Genomic DNA, 16,678 nt, shown 5'->3' with positions numbered 1-16,678 from the left:
TTGGCTGTAAATCCCCCCCGACCATCTTTTAGGGCGTTAACTGTGCTTTGCGTGGTAGAGCTTTTTGACACATAAATATATATTTAGATAAAAATATATTTTTAAATATATATGATTTATATCTAAATATATTTTTAAATATATTATTTTTATTGATATATTTATTTTATTTTTATTTCAAATAATTGAGTAAAATGATACAAGTTCCAGATTTAAAAGAAGCCACAAATGATCCGCACAAAAGGATTGCGGTGCATCTTTTGTGTATTTAACACCCCCCCTGTCACCTATACATCTACTTTACTTGCAGCATTCCTCCCCTCCGCCCCCATACCTTGTGGAGCTCTCCCCCAGGCTAAGCTCACCTTAATCTCCATCTAGAAAACAAATAAAGAGCGAGAGAGAGAGAGAGAGAGACGCCAGTCGTCTTGCCAGGCAGCTAAGCAGACGCACCACGGGGGCGGTTAATAATAGCCGGCCATCTTTGTTTAGGTCTCAGACGCCCCGAGTCCTATTAATTGGCCAATTTAAACTTTGAGGACGGAGACTTCTGTGATGAGTCTTCATTAGGAAGAAGTTTTGCCAATTGCCAAGCCCAGTGAACAGTGCGAGAAGTACAATATGTACGCCGTGCATCATTAAACCTGTAAGTGCAGAGGCAATGTTTTAAACAATAATTAACATTCCCCTGCTGTTATATAAGTAAAAGAGAAAGTAACTTAAGACAAATGATGAGGCGGAACAAAACGACGTAGTTATTCCGCGTTGGCTGAAATGAGTTGCGGGCCTCGATGTGACCTTTAGGGAGTTCTACTCTGGAGAACTTTGCAAACATTACCTTTGGGCGACAAGTCTTTAACGTATAATTAGGAGCAAGCTGGACAGTGTTTTTGCATGATAAAATTTAAGTAGGGGGGAAAAAAAACAAAGCGGTGCATAACTCAAGATATTTGACAGCTTAGTGAATATTCTCCAAGGTCTGAATTCCTCAGGTTGGATTTTTTTTCTCACCATTGTGCAACCTCAGTGTTTTTTTTTTGTCTCGTATTGTCAGCCTCAGGAAAACTCACAACAAGAGTTCAATATATAAAAAAAAAAATACACAAATATTGAGCCGTTCGAGACGCCATGGTATTTTTTCGAGGCGTACACTCGGAGAACCCCTCAGCGTTTACGTACAAGCTTACCCGTCGATATTTTTAACTAAAGCTCGTTAGCTGATCAGAAAAGGGTTCCCCGGGTAGGATCAACGAGATATGTCAAGTTTGACTCCAAATTCTCTGACCAGGTTCTCGATAAGCAATATCACATCCAAATATTTTCCCCAACCCGAGATTTTTTTTAATTCTCGCCGCAGGTCGCAAGTGGCCACTCCGACTCGGAATTTCGATTGTGTTGTGGGAAAGACCTTTGTGTAGCCGCAACACACCTGAAGTCACTCTCCTGCTGCACACAGGATATAAAATGATCAGTGGTGGGATTTGCCGGGGTTAAGGACGCTTAGCGCAGGGCTTTTAATGTCATGACGTCACATTAATTAGCGGCCACTTTGATCCTTTCAGCCTCTAAGCCGCGGTACGTCCCCGGGCAGCGTCAGTGATTCCCGTTCGCGCCGCGAAGGAGGATGCGCTCGCCCCTGTAGGACTTTTTTTTTCCTCAGCTTGATGCTTCAATTTTGAAAAAGTTGTAAGAATGGCAGATAAGGACAGCGTGGAGAAATATCTGGACAACAACCCCCAGTATGCCAAAGAGTATTTCGATAAGAAGGTGCGGGCGGAAGCCCTCACGGCCGCCTTCTCCTCCACCCTCCAAGTGAAGGACATGGCCTCCTTCAAGGATGTCAACGCGGTGCAGGAGGCCGCTATCATCTTTGAGCTGGTGCAGGCCATGCAGATGCAAGGCGGGGTGGAGGAATCTCTGCACAAGGTGCTGCAGCGGGTGGCCCTCATCCTGCAGGCCGACAGGGTCAGCTATTATCAGTGCAGGTCCAGGAACGGGATACCCGAGCTGGCTACGTGTCTCTTCGACGTCACCCCGACGTCCAAATACGAGACCAACTTGGTGCACCCCCAAACCGAGATCGTGTTCCCGCTGGAGATGGGCATCGTGGGCTTTACCGCCACTTCCAAAAAGCCCCAAAGCGTTCCTGATGTTTCCCAGGTGAGAAGGAGACCACACAGTTTTTTTTTGCCGGCTGTCCATTTGCATTTGTCTCGCTAATGCTCTTAAACGGGGCTATAAAAAGGAAGCTCGGGTCCAAAAGCGTCCCTGCGCCGTTTAATTTATTTAAACAAAGTATATAGAAGGTGAAGCCTCAATTTGTCAAGAATGAAATACGAAGCATTGGAGAACTTTTTAACTGCTTCATACTTCATCATCACTCAAAGGATATTATGCAATCAGGAGGAGCACTGATTTCTGCTAAAAAGTAATTAAAAGGCGTGATTAATTCCTCGCTCGTCGTTCGGTGTTGACTGTCGTCGAGTTTTATTACCGACAAGGCGTTTATTTATGAAAGCCGGCAAGATGTGTTTCATTTTGCCGGAGAAATATCAAAATTGATCGATGTGGTCTCGGCAGCGGCGCTATTGTGTGACGTCCTTAATTAAAGCGCGTGGGATTAAATGGATGTCAAATCTTCTTGTCGTCTTCCAGAATAAAAAATTCTGCGACTTTGTGGACAAGCAGACGGGCTACAAGACCAAGTGTTTGCTCACGTATCCCCTCATGGCCGACAAAGAGTGCCTCGGGGTGGTCACGGCGCTCAACAAGATCGGAGCGGCTCAATTTACACCCGAGGATGAAGCGGTACTGCCAAATACTGCAAAAAAAATTTTTTTGTGGCTCTAATCCAACGCCTCTAATCTGTGCTCCTCAGCTCTTCCACAAGTACATGACCTTCGCTCACGTCATCGCCCTGCAGCATCACACCACCTACATGTTCAACGTGGAGTCCAGGAGGAGTCAGGTAAGCGTCACAAAACAAACCCATGGCTCGAGCGCAAACCACAATATTTTCTGCCTCCGCTTTTAGGTGCTGCTGTGGTCAGCTAGCAAAGTTTTTGAAGAATTGACCGACATCGAGCGACAGTTCCACAAAGCTCTCTACACCGTCAGGATTTACCTGAACTGCGAAAGATACTCGGTGGGCCTCCTGGACATGACCAAAGAGAAGGTTGGTTGGACTAGCTGAGACACCTCGTGTTGACGTCTGATTCTAAGCTCCAACTTCTGGCTTTGATTAGGAATTCTACGACGAGTGGCCGGTGAAACTGGGAGACGTGGAACCGTACAAAGGCCCCAAAACGCCAGACGGAAGGGTACCAAAATCTTCTCTAGGTGGCTTTTATTGCTCCCCTTTTTTTCCTCTTACATTTGCTTCCTTCCAACGCAGGAGGTCATATTTTACAAGATCATCGACTACCTCCTGGAGGGCAAGGAGGAAATTAAAGTCATACCGTGAGTGGAATCAAACTCAGTCCACATAATTGCACACGGCAGCGGCACAATACAATCCATCAATTTTGTGCCGCTGACCTCCTCCAAGGCCAAACAGTCCCAAGGTGGATTAGCACCCCGTAGCGCCGAGTCGGAACATTCATTAATTGCTCGCATTAGTCCGTCAGACATTAAAAGTTCTGAGCTGAAACGGCTCCTGCTTTGCTAGAACTGACAAAAGGATTTGACACATTTTACCCCCAGGCCAATTGGTTTTCATTTCATAATCAATTCTCCCAAAATGATACACGTCGTCTCAACGTGTGTGAGTTGTTCTTCAAAGCGGCTCTTTGTTTCTTTCAGCGGTCCTCCTGCAGATCATTGGGCTTTGGTTAGCGGACTACCCAGCTACGTGGCGGAGAACGGCTTTGTGGGTCCCACACACACAAACAATGATTCAGTTTAAAGCGGATCCATCATTGGACAAAAATTCTCATACTTTTTTGTTTTTTGCAGATTTGCAACATGATGAACGTGGCCGCAGATGACTTCTTCACTTTTCAGGTGCGTGCTAGGAAGAGATCGGGCGAGTACTGACATCAGTTCTCGTATCAGGCCGATACCAGCCGTCGATACTTGTATCAACCGTCCCCTCTCCCTCGCAGAAAGAGGCCGTGGACGAGACGGGTTTCGTCATCAAGAACGTGCTGTCTCTGCCCATCGTCAATAAGAAAGAAGAAATCGTGGGCATCGCCACTTTCTTCAACAGAAAAGACGGCAAGCCCTTCGACGAATACGACGAGCAGATCACAGAGGTGGGGCGTTCAGATTTTCGAGTTCTCATGTAGACATTTTCTCCATTTCAAATCGGGTCCCATTGAAAGCTAAAATGCTAACAAAACATTTTGGGGTTTTTTCATTTGTTGTCATATTACCAGGCGCCATTGTATCGTTTAAATCTCATTAATTTAATCTCAATGAACACATCAGCAAAAGGTCTGCGTGAATCGAAATTGCACATCAGCGTCTCCCTTTATCAGTGGGAAGGAAACGTATCCAAACAAATTCGCCACTCATTTTGGTAATGAGTTAAATTAATGAGGTAGTAATTAGATGAGTTAGCGATACTTCAGTCGGTCCTCGTTCCCTGGTGCAGGAGCTCCCTCACATCCGCTTCCTTCATCTTTGTTTTTGCTCTGAGGCTTTGTCAAAAACTTTTTGCTCTTTGCTCATTTTTGACAACCCCGGCGCTCCGCAGGCACTGACCCAGTTCCTCGGCTGGTCCGTGCTCAACTGCGACACCTACGACCGACTCAACCACATGGAGTACAGGAAAGACATCGCCCAGGAGATGCTCATGTACCAGAGCAAGTGCACCACCGCTGAGCTGCAGTCCATCCTGGTCAGAACTCCGCCGTAAATAATCGGGCCCGAACGTTTCATTGTTTTCATCGAGTCGTTTCTTTCCCCCTCGACATCCAGAACACCAAAGAGAAGTTTGATAGTGAGCCCGAGGACTGCGACCAGAAGGAGATGTACAAGCTATTGGTAGGACTGCATTTTGTTTTAATGGCCAAACAAACAAATAAGACTTCCTTTCGTCCCGCAGAGGACGACGTGCCCGGCGGCCGACAACGTCAACGGCGAGAACTTGTACTCGTTCGGCTTCAGCGACTTCCCCGTCTCCGAGTTCGACCTCATCAAGGCCGGCATTCGCATATTCTTTGAACTCGGGGTGGTGGAGAAGTTCAAAGTCCCCGCCGAGGTGAGCTCAATCCACAGATTCACGTTTGGGTATTCGCTCGTGGGATCAGAGGTCAACCGTGTCCTTTCTCTGAGCGAATTCTCCAACACAAAGCAGAGATGGAAATCAATCATCCGTCTTCCTTTGTGAGGCGAGGGAAGGAGTCGGGAAGTTCACGTCGATTTTGTGTCCTCCCTCTAGACGCTGACCCGCTGGATGTACACGGTTCGGAAGGGCTACCGCGCCATCACCTACCACAACTGGCGGCACGGCTTCAACGTGGGCCACACCATGTTCTGCTTGCTCCAGGTAGCCATTTTTTCTGCCTGTCGCTAAATCAGCATAGAGACTTGAAAATGTATTGTCATTTTTTTTTTTTGCAGACAGGGAAGCTGAGGAGGTACTACTCGGACCTGGATGCCTTCGCCATGGTGGCTGCCGCTTTCTGCCACGATATCGACCACAGAGGCACAAACAATCTCTACCAGACCAAGTAAGTCCAAACACATTGCCACGTTTGTGTTTGTGAGTCGCTGATTACCTCGCTCTTCATCACGCAGGAGCGCATCTCCTCTGGCTAAGCTTCACGGCTCATCCATCATGGAGAGGCACCACTTAGAGTACAGCAAGACCCTCATGGGCGAGGAGGTACGAGGCGCGTCTGATAACAGTGCTTCATTCGTTCCTTCCATTAATGATTTTTTTTTTTTTTTGCAGAGTTTGAACATCTTCTGCAATCTTCAGAAGCGCCAATTTGAAACAGTTCAGCACTTGTTTGACGTCTGCATCATCGCGACCGATTTGGCGCTTTACTTCAAGTGCGTCGCCATACATCTATTGACACTTACTTGTTGCTAGGCAGACGACATGACCTGCTAACTGCACACAATGCAGAAGAAAAAAAAAAACACAAAATAAAACAAATTGTTGCTGGGCAGAATTGATTTGCTACTAATTTGTGCTCTGGCTCTGGATAACCATTTTCCATCTGTGCGCCTCCGTTAGGAAGAGAACCATGTTCCAAAACATCGTCAACGCCACCGAGCCAATGACGGATGAAAAAGAGGCCACGGCTTTTATATCCAACAACCCCACCAGGAAGGAGATTGTCATGTAAGGGAGATTTCATGTCTGTTGGTGACGACTGGTGGATTCATTTTGTTTTTCCTCAATCCCCTCAAGGGCCATGATGATGACAGGCTGTGATTTGTCAGCCATCACCAAACCGTGGGAGGTGCAGAGCAAGGTGGGTGGCCGCTATATAGTATAGCGTAGATATTTTTTACGTGTCACTCTCGTGTGTTTGCAGGTGGCGCTGATGGTCGCCGCGGAATTCTGGGAACAGGGAGATTTGGAGAGATCGGTGTTAGACCAGCAACCCATTGTAACGGCCCAATTTTCCCGTCTTTTTTTTTTTTTTTTTTTATCTCTCTCAACTAAAAATTGCTCTTTTTGTGTGTCTGTTTGATTTCCAGCCCATGATGGACAGGAACTGCGCCGAGCAGCTCCCCAAGATGCAGTGCGGTTTCATTGACTTTGTGTGCTCGTTTGTGTACAAGGTAATGAGTTCATTAGCGGCGTTGGCGCCGCGTCGCGATAAGGCCGTGATGGAAAGCAGAAAAGCTATTTGCATAACGACTTGGTGGGGAAGCTCGTCGCTGCCCCCCATTTTGGAATTTAAACATAACATGGAGGCAATAATCGATGATAGGTTTTTGGAGCTTGTTTGCCATCGTTGGTATTCTTCCTCGTTAAATGTCTTTTGAGTCATCCTCCTTCAAATGAGTCATTAGCATTTTGTGTGCACAATATTTGTGGCGGCAATAAAAAGATGTTCAAAACATAAAACGCACCTTCTCCGTCTGTGTTCTTAGGAGTTTGCCCGCTTCCACAAGGAGATCACGCCCATGTTTGACGGGCTCAACAACAACCGCGCCCACTGGAACGAGCAAGCCGAGGTGTACAACGCCAAGATGAAGGCCATCGAGGATGAGAAGAAGAGACTAGAGGATGAGGAAGCCCGGAAAGGTAGTGCCAACCCTCTTTCAAAAAAAAAAAAAAAATCTAAAACAAATCAAAAGACTCTTTTATGTAATACAAAAAAAAGATTTTATTGGTTAAGCAATTAAAAAAAATATTAGAAAATAAATAGAATTACACACACAAAAAAAAACCAAGTCTAGTCAAATTATCTATTTGAATCTCCTCAATGTAGAATTAAAAAAAATATTATTGCGTAACATTCTTGCTTTTTGTTGCCTAGCTGGTGGCGGTGACGGGAAGTCAAAAACGTGCACAATCTGCTAAATTCCTCGTCACAACTTTCGGATACGGACTACAGCTGGACTGGTTCAGCCTTCTGATTGGATCTATACAAATAGTTTTTCCTGTTCTGGTCTAGACCACTTTTTTAGTCTCACCTAATTCCACCTGGATTAGCATCCCAAGGAGGCAAGAATCTAAAAACCATGATGAACAATGGGAGGACTTTAAAGACAAATGGGACCATGGAATCATTTTTCTCAGGGGGAAACTGCTTTTACTTTTTCGGACGCCATCCATGGACATGATCCTGCTAGCCAATTAGCTGGTAGTTGGTAGTTGGGGCGCGGGAAAAAAAAAGTCTGACTTTCCACACCATGTCACCCTTTATCTGTGATGATGTGATATGAATTCAAACGGCAAAAAAATGTCTCGTATGCTTGACTTGCACGATTTCACGTGGAAACTACATAGCGGATGACATAGTACTCCCAAAAAAAAAAAAAAGAAAGTCTAGAAATAACCCAGGCATGAAATGGATTTGAGAGCTGTAAAAAGCACTTTTTTGCATTTACTGTGTAAGAAAAGATAGTGGGAATCCCGTAGGAGGTCTGATTGCATGACTAGCCAAGCCTTATCAATATGTCGTGTTGATAATGTGACACGTGTTGTGTTATTGATCAGGTCCAAGTCCGATTTCGCAACCTCTGCCTGGATCTCGGAACTGTGTCGCTCTGCACTTTCCCTAAATGCTCCTCTTCCTCTTCTTACACAATGTTTTCACTTCTAATCAATGAGGTGTTAATCAAAGGTCCCTAATCCAATCAAGGAGATTCACAACTCCCTGGAACTCCCCCCCCCCCCCCCCCCCCCCCCCCCCCTCCTTCCCTTCCACCACAGAGGCATCCTCCCAAAATGACCTCACCACCCTCACGTCCCCATCCTATTAGGAATCTTTCCATATGAAATGACCTCTCACTGTATGTATGTATACTTGTCAAGAGAAATAAAACAGCTGCATGCAGTTGTAGGTGTCGCTTCATCGCACGCACGGTGACGCATTGAGGTAGCCCCCCCACACCCGAGTCCACCCATCGTGGCTTAAGCAGAAAGAAACAAACGTTCCTTCTTAGGTCGCATATCGTGCAGGGATCTTAGAGGCTCCAAAGCTGGATGAGCCTGGCAGGAAAGAGGATCAGCGGATTGCTTCTGATCCCTCGCCCGATTCGACACTGTCTGGCCGTGTTCGACATCCCGTAAAGCGTTGTTCGAAGATATAGTGAAAGAAAAATGAAAGTGGAGGAAATGCTCCCATTCAGAAAATCTAAATAAGTCAACATATTTTAAAAAGTTAATTTAATGAGAAAAAAAAGAGTACAGATAACGACGAGACGGAAAACGTAGATGACATCGAGTTTATTTCTCGAAAACACAAACGTCCAGAGGCAGGCGTTTAGAGGAACAAGTCTTCAAAGTAGTCATCAAACTCTTCCTCCCTGAAAGGACAAAATGCATCCAAATTGATATGACAAAAGAGGAGCGAGTCAGGAGAAGGTCAAGAAGGTATTTAAATACGTTATGCAGGCTACACTTTTGTGTGATTGCATTACGCTGGCTTAGCAGGGGTCGTTTTAACGTCAACGCTAATCCCTCACCTTGACTTTTCCTCCACTGCCGGGGCGGGTCCTCGCCAGTGGTCCGACTCGGACTGACGCTCTGGCTCATCCTCTGCTTCAGAATCTGGAATTGGAATTGAGATGATGAACAGGAGTATTATATGTAAACATAAGCGAGACAGCTGAGGGAAAAAGCAGTCATGCCTGCGGGCTAATGGCTTCTGTTTTCCAGAAAGGGCTTGTTTGCAGGCTGTTTTCATTTTGGACTAGTTTGCCCGAAGGCCCGCGAGTGAGGCGTATCACATTGTCTGTCAGAGATGACAAATGCCGGCCCGTATACGCTCGGCAGTGTGTTTACCTTTGCCCCGCGACTCCTCCGTGCTGCTGGGGGAGGTGGATCGATCTGCGAGGAGACAAGAGAGTACGTCTCAATCAGCGGGGAGTCGCTTGGGTGACAAAATGGAGTGTGCAAAATTTATAGGGCTGGGTTGTTACCCCTCTGCTTCCGTTTGTGCTTCTTTGTCTTTTTCTTCTTCCGAGACGGCTCCTGGTTCTCCTCTTGTACCTTCCTCGCCGTCTTTTTGGCTTTCACCTCCTTGCGTCTACAAAGGGGGAAAAAAAAAAAAGTCAGATAATTTGTAGAATATTGAAGAATGTCTCCATGCTTACTTGTGGTGGTAGTTGAGTTTGAAAGAACATTCCGGGCAAAGTCCTAGAAGACAAATTGACATTTAATACTTAGAAGGGATTTATTTTCATTATAAGATGAAAGTGTAATATTGCAAGAGGGAAAAAAAAAACATTTTTATTCCAAAAACGGCAAGCTTCTTAAAACAAATACATTTTGAAGGATTCCTAATTATAAATTGAGTACAAAATGAGGGGTAGGTTTTCATTCATATAGTTGCTAATCAAATTTGGTTTTGACCAATGTTGACAAATGAGCTTATTAAAAAATTGTCAGCAAGCTTGTTTCATTTGGTGCGCGGCCGAGATGTCTGGCGCTGGTGAGCCCCTCCAATTACTGTAATTATTCTAACAGGATTTTCTGCGCTATGATACCTGAAGGAGGATTATTATGAGCTGCCTCTTGAACATGAACCACAGGAGACGGCAACCCACACAGCTATACTTACGCAGTTTGACCAACGCGTTCCTCTTGTCGCCGTGTTCCACGTAGGCAAAATTCACCTCCCAGCTTTTCAGGCCTTCCTGCGTCTCACAGCGTTTGTTCCCACACTGGAACTGACCTAGAAGACCACAAACACTGAGCTAGTCTTTGTTTGAGCTGTTCATGCAATACAAAGAAATGTGTGGGAGAAGAAGTGGGCAAAGGACTAAGTCCTGTGGAACTCCTCAATAACAGACAAAATAACTAGCAGGACTGGGATGTTCTTTCAAATGCAACTACCACAACATAAGCATCACTTTTGATTTATTTGAGAAGTTCCTTCAAAAACTTCATTTCAATAATAAAAAAGAGCAGGCTGTCCTGATATATTGTGTAATTTTTTTCCCTGAAGGTTAGCTGAGAAATGGAGTTGTTTTGCTAGCAAAGTCCATTGCCTGGTGTTCTCCATGACTGCCTCCATCCATCTCCACCCTCCTCCTAAACGTGCTCTCATTGCCCTTTCCTCCTCATCATCATCATCCGCCTGGCCCTCCTGTGATCCTTAGACGAGCTTAAGATCAGCTCGGGTTTCCTCCAGATTGCAACAGCAGGTGAGAGTGCGTCACACGGGTCCCAACTTGGCACGAGAGTTAACGATGCTCCTAACCCCGGGACAGCGGGAGGGCAACACTTTCGCCCGCGAGCGGGACGGGCTTTGTCCTCACATGCTGATTTAAGGGGCCATTTAAAAAACAAAAAAAAAAAGCCCTGCAGACTCTGGTGCTTTGTGATGACACTACTTTTTGTCTTAGTTATACACCCCAACAAAATAAATCACTGCGTGAGGCACACAATAAATTTTAGCTGCTTCAAAAGTGATTTTTTATATTTTTTGTCAGGCCACAGATGACCAAGAAAAGAGAGCTGGCGGTGAGTCCATTGAAAAAAAATCGTTTTTGTCGATAAGTCGATGTGTATGTTTGCCACAATGAATCACCCTCACGTGCTTCAAAGCACTGATGTGTCTGAGTAAACCCGTTAAGTGAGGAAACTCCTGCCCCTCTTACGTCAACAGCTCCTAAACCCTGCCGCTCGGCGGGCACAGATCAAGGCGGGCGCACCGAGAGGCAGATGGCCGCGTGATTAACAATCGACTCGGTGAGGTCGTGACCCCGGGCGAGCATCGCTGACGCTCTTTGACGTGCGCGTGATTGACAGCGAGGCGGCGGTCGTTAGCGAGCGGCAGAAGCTCGTTATCACATGTCTGGAGGACTTTAGCATGAGATGTCAAACAAAGAGTCAGATGAAGGAGCACTTAGCAAAGTTTGATGGTCTTCACAAAGTCAACATTGTGGTCTGCTTGTAACCCGAATTAACATTTCAAGGCGAATTCAAAAATAATTGAAAAGTTATTTGTAGTCGGATAGTTTGCTTTTATTCTCCAGCCATGTGGCGCCGTTACACTGCTATTATGTGTTGACATTGAAAATAAATACCGGCAGCGTAGGGAACAAAAAGATTCCGCTGAAAATGCAGACAGTCAATTTGAACTTTTATTTGTAATTATTTTTTATGGAATTTTTCATTCTATTCATTTCAATGTCAGCCTTTGTAGTCGACTTTGACGACCCCGTAAAGTGGATTTAGAGTTACACGTCTGAGAAGGTGAATCGAGAACTACGCGGCGTTCATTACGCGAGCCTGCCGACGTTCAAAGCGAGTCGCGGCGATTGGCTCGTGTGTCGCCGGTGTAGCCTTTGGTCCGACGACAAAGAGTCCAATAAAATACGGCTACCAGATCCTCCCTGGCTTGCTAATGAGCATTTTGCAGCTTGTTTGCTCTATTTGCAGGGCTCTTCTTTTTCCCCCCACCCTGTTGCCAGGCAACCTCATGAGGAGACAATCCAGCAAAAGTAAAAAAAAAAAAGTACATCGCGCGAGCCATTTAAACGGGTCAGGTCATTAACAGCGCTCGTCAACCACCGCCTCGATAATCTTCACCCCGACTTGCAAGCGAGAGGTTAAGATGAAGCTGCCTGTTTTTTTTTTTTTCTGTGTGTTTGTTTGCTTTGCCTCTGACAAGGAGGCCGGCGGGCTGCCGAGCCGAGGTGCAACGCTGGCTCGGTGTCGTAACGTTTATTTATTCCGCGGAGAGCGGCTGACAGTGCGGAGCAAAGGGCGCTTGACGTTAAAAACACAGGAGGGATATTAGCGTCGGCCGGGGTGGACGGAACCAAACTGAGGCCCCTTCATGAGGGGGGGGGATTCAAAGTCAAGGTCAAGCGCAGGTATCTTTACGGATATTTTCAGACGGGCGCAGCTACAAGCACTTCCAGCTGTTCAACAAGAAAGCCGACAAGCTAAAGTCCTTCCCTGTCAAAACACGTCCTGTGTAATCACCTCGTGTCCGACATCATTTGACTTGTTTTTGCACCCCCCCAACCTCCGATGTCAATTACGGAAACGCAGCAGTGTGTTTTCATTTAAATTATTCAAGTTGTCTCCTTGGCACACACTGAAGACTAAAAGCTCATCTCGTCTTGAGTTAGCAAAACATACAGGATGGAATATTTCTTTTTCCTCGTGTTATAGAGGCCAAAACATTTTCTGAAATGAACAATTTCTTTTTCAGTAACAGAGTGTGTGCTGCGGGATAGATAAATCACCACGAAAAAAAATATATATAATAAACTTGCCTCAGCTACCTTCCAACTGACAGCGCGCCAAAAGACAAATGGTAAGAGTACATTTTGTTTTTCTGCATTCCTTCACATCATGCTACATCTGCTGCAGGAGTTCACGTATGGGACGTGCCGAGACATTTGGGCGGCTGCCGTGAAGCCCTTTTGGAAAGGCACACGACCGATCCCTACGTTTTTGAAAGGTCTGCCGTTAAAAATGTCAGTTTCCATTCTAAAAAAAAATTAATGATTTTCTGATTACCCTCTTCCTGGAACAGACAAAGCATGGGGGGAAAAAAAGAGCAGAAGAGAGGTGAGGATGACGTCATACATGATGCCACGACTCCTCTTCATCTCATAATCACACCACGACCCTGTCGAAAAAGGCCAGCACTCTCCTAAGCCCCCCCAAGTGAGCGATAATCATAAAAGTGAAAGCAAGTTTTCCAGTGGTGACTAATCGATGAATCATCATCATACTCAAGACAACCTCCTCCACCTTTACCTTGAATAATTTGATTAGTATTGATTTAGCTACTGCGTTTATGAAAGTGCTCCTGGCGGAATCGGCGTGAGGAAGACACGACGGCTCGCTTCGGTCGGGTTTGAAATGTGACCGAGCGGGATTACACAGACTTAATCTGGAACAATATATTGGTTTAAGTCAGCTATCTCAAGACGCACTTCGCGTGTGTGTGTCGAGGTTGTGTCGATGTCAACGCTTTGCAAATGAGAAAAAGTCGCAGGTAAAAATGCACGAAAGGCAAAGGTTGTAAAATTTCTGTATCATCCGAGGCCCGCTTGGTGGCAAAGCAAACCCGGAAGGCAGCAGATGAACTGAGAAGACCCCCGTTGTTAAAGGTTAAGGGTAGAAGAGGAAAAGGTCTCGCATTTGAAAAGCTTTACCAGAAAAGGTCAGACATCTGAAAGGCTTGGCGATGCCATTTTGTCAAAATGGAGGCCAAAGTCTAGTGACACATCTCAAGTGGGGATTGAGCAAAGAACCAGACTGCTGCCCACCAGCTCGTCTCTGTCGCCATCTTGTGGTGACGGTTGAGATCTTCATTGGCAGGTTAGTATTGAAAATAATTTTGGGGAGGAAATGTTTGCTTTTTATTAAACTGTTTTTTGTTGTTTTAGCTAAAATTGTAGTAGATTGCCAAGAGCCTCTTCAACTGGGAACCAGCGCTTACTGTAAGTACATTTATGAACTTTTTTATTTATATTCCAAGTGTTTTTTTCACCTGTATTTAAGCATAATTCGTTCTTTCAAAAAGTGCACTTTGCTTACCTTTGCCCGAGACAACCTCGCTCTCCGTTCGCCAGCGGAATCCAAACTTTGGAAAGAGAAATAAATAGAAAAAGTCACTTCACGTGATGCTTTTCAAAGCACCACTTACAATGTCGTGCCGGTTTCCATCTACATCAGAGCAGCGATAATCGGAAGGGCATTTCGGCCGCTGCAGACTTCTGCCAAGGCCGGCGTGAAAATAAAACGCCATTTCGTTGGTTCTTTTATTGTTAAATGGATCCGAGCCGAAGTGTAATGGCTTCTTTCCTTGGCTCACGCTCCGCCGAGCCCATCCTCACCGCGATACGGCAAATTAAGTATTAATGTTAGAATGGGAGTCATGTCAGCCGGCCCCGCTGACAAAATAGAACATTTAATCGGATGACGACATTATGTGTGAGGAACAGTACGATTGGTGTGAATTAACTTTGACTTTCACTCTCCATCCCCATTTGCAACTTGTGTAATAGATTAATGAATAAAAAAATGAGGTGTAATTCTGTGTAATGAAAGGCCTTTGTGTGAAACCTTTTACAAGTGCACTTTGAGTTTCACAAAACTGAGACCATCTCAGTTGCCGCTACCATGACAACAGTCCAGTGAAGTCATTCTAGGGTAGTTTTTATTATGTAGACAATTGTCAAGATAACAGTGTGACATCCTTTAGCTGTACAAAAAATAATAATAATTTACCTTGTTTTCCTTGTACCGACTCAGATCGGCTATGCAGTATTCCTTAAACAGCTTGTCGTAATATTTCTTCGCCAGTTCTTTCTCCCTGGGACACAAAAATACCAGAGGCAGGTTAGAAACCACAAACTGTCCAGAGAAAATGCAGAAGCATTACCAGGTCATGTCCTCTTCATCCTCATCCCGCCAGAGGAAACGATGATTCTCCCGTACAACGTCTGAGTCGGTTTTGTCATTTGCGCTGAAGGGAGGAAAATGTTTAAGTGGGGATAATCAGGGTCTGCTTTGTCTTAAGTGGAAACAAAATGCGTACGTGGAGCGTTTGAAGTCGGCCATATGTCCTCCATAGAAAAGGATGTAGTCGCCGACAAACTTCTTATGTCTCTCAAACTGGAGGCAGCCGGTTAAGGATGTTAATCTCGACATTTATTTTGTATACGTTAAAGGTCAATTCAATGCAGGATACAGCAGTCAGTGAGATCAAGTGGGCTCTTCTGTTCCTGGCTTCCTCTCTGCAAAACAAAAACACAGATTTGCCATCCGACAGGTGAGGAGGAGATTTCAACTAAAGTACATTCAAGGAATTTAAAATATATGGGATACATACCTGTCCACTTCATTGGAATGAAAATTGCGGTGAGCCACCTGAGCGTGTCGACCTTTCTGGAAAGGCTTCTGTAAAATTTCCTCTTCATGTTTCCTACCATTAGAAAAAAAAATATAAACTTTGCTTTCCTTTGCAACAATACCCTGAAGAGGTGAATTTAACCAGGATATTGCATGTTATAGCCTCATATCTTACCTTTTAAGCCTGCTCTCGGAGGTCTCTCCTTGTTTCTCGTCGTCACTGAAATCCGAGTCGTAGTTGGTGCCGCCAGCGTGCACCTTGCAATGCACAAAGATCTTATTATTAATTATACTGTGCAGGGCATGTACGATTTGCTCCACGGCAAACTATCTATATGAATTCAATAACTTAGCTATGCATTAACGATGCAATGTACCGATAATCGCCTCGCGTTAATACGTCGTCGATTCTTAAACTAAATGAATTGTTGCATTGAATATTAACAAATGACATCAAAATAATACGTACTTTGACGAGATTATCCATCGAAAACGCTCCTCGGCAATGTTTACAAAAAAGCGTCGCTGGAAAATGACGTATGCATAAGCGAACGCGCACATTGATGACGTCTGAAGTAGGTCAATATTTAAACTCACTCCATTGTGTTTGAAAATGTAACAGTTCCTTGTATAAAGACATAATGTTGATGTATTATTAAAAAAAGAATAAAATGAAATTATAATAAATTGATAGAATACTGAAACGCGGCTGATAATGTTATCTAATGAATGGGTGGTTTAATTCGAGAATTCTGCACAGAAGGGGTCCATGACCTCGTTTAAATTCTGAGTTGGAATATAAAGAGGCTATTATGCGTGAAAAGTTTCAAGTCGTCCGTTTGTCAAGGTGGTGAAGAAAGAAGTCTTGTGTTTTGTGTCATGTTTTCCACCCGCACAGAACAAAGGGACCAATGTGGGACATGTACACAACGGGCAGTGATTACTGTTGAGACATTTTTATCAATAATGCAATAGCTTATGTCTCTCCTTAAAAAAAAGAGAGAGACCGAGAGAGTGAAAGAAAGAAAAATCAATCTGATATATTTTGCCTATTTTTCATAGCAGCTAGACAACAATGCCATTAATTTGGGGGGTTTGCCTATTAAAATGTCTCTGGTGCAGCCAAATAATATTTGCTGTATCTTATTACCATAGCAAAGCGTGCAAGAAAAAAAGGGGGTCATCATTTCACTGAGGCAGGTGCATTTGCTTAGAGCC

General features: G+C 44.8%; 2 protein-coding genes across 2 annotated transcripts; one reads left to right on the top strand and one right to left on the bottom strand.

Annotated features, from left to right (window-relative positions):
• The first annotated feature begins 239 nt into the window (after window positions 1-239).
• pde6c (phosphodiesterase 6C, cGMP-specific, cone, alpha prime) lies at window positions 240-8,468 on the top strand. Its single transcript, XM_049759301.2, has 22 exons — window positions 240-2,160; window positions 2,656-2,808; window positions 2,879-2,968; window positions 3,035-3,175; window positions 3,246-3,320; window positions 3,395-3,459; window positions 3,802-3,868; window positions 3,955-4,002; window positions 4,104-4,253; window positions 4,697-4,840; window positions 4,921-4,986; window positions 5,048-5,203; window positions 5,384-5,491; window positions 5,566-5,675; window positions 5,743-5,830; window positions 5,900-6,000; window positions 6,188-6,295; window positions 6,365-6,428; window positions 6,492-6,566; window positions 6,658-6,741; window positions 7,057-7,210; window positions 7,446-8,468. The coding sequence occupies exons 1-22, from the start codon at window positions 1,693-1,695 to the stop codon at window positions 7,487-7,489; spliced, it is 2,559 nt and encodes an 852-aa protein (XP_049615258.1). The 5' UTR covers window positions 240-1,692; the 3' UTR covers window positions 7,490-8,468.
• A 317-nt stretch (window positions 8,469-8,785) lies between these two features.
• Window positions 8,786-16,008, bottom strand: fra10ac1 (FRA10A associated CGG repeat 1). Its single transcript, XM_049759310.2, has 14 exons — window positions 15,930-16,008; window positions 15,636-15,718; window positions 15,441-15,533; window positions 15,300-15,345; window positions 15,147-15,223; window positions 14,991-15,074; window positions 14,837-14,921; window positions 14,144-14,189; window positions 10,197-10,310; window positions 9,730-9,772; window positions 9,556-9,662; window positions 9,419-9,463; window positions 9,100-9,184; window positions 8,786-8,940 (listed from the first exon to the last, which is right to left on the bottom strand). The coding sequence occupies exons 1-14, from the start codon at window positions 15,945-15,947 to the stop codon at window positions 8,898-8,900; spliced, it is 969 nt and encodes a 322-aa protein (XP_049615267.1). The 5' UTR covers window positions 15,948-16,008; the 3' UTR covers window positions 8,786-8,897.
• Window positions 16,009-16,678: the final 670 nt, after the last annotated feature.

This window comes from Syngnathus scovelli, chromosome 21 (assembly GCF_024217435.2).
Source record: "Syngnathus scovelli strain Florida chromosome 21, RoL_Ssco_1.2, whole genome shotgun sequence".
In the NCBI taxonomy this organism is placed as follows: Eukaryota; Metazoa; Chordata; class Actinopteri; order Syngnathiformes; family Syngnathidae; genus Syngnathus; species Syngnathus scovelli.
The sequence above is the reverse complement of the archived record's forward strand: the minus strand, read 5'-3'. Positions and strand labels throughout refer to the sequence as shown.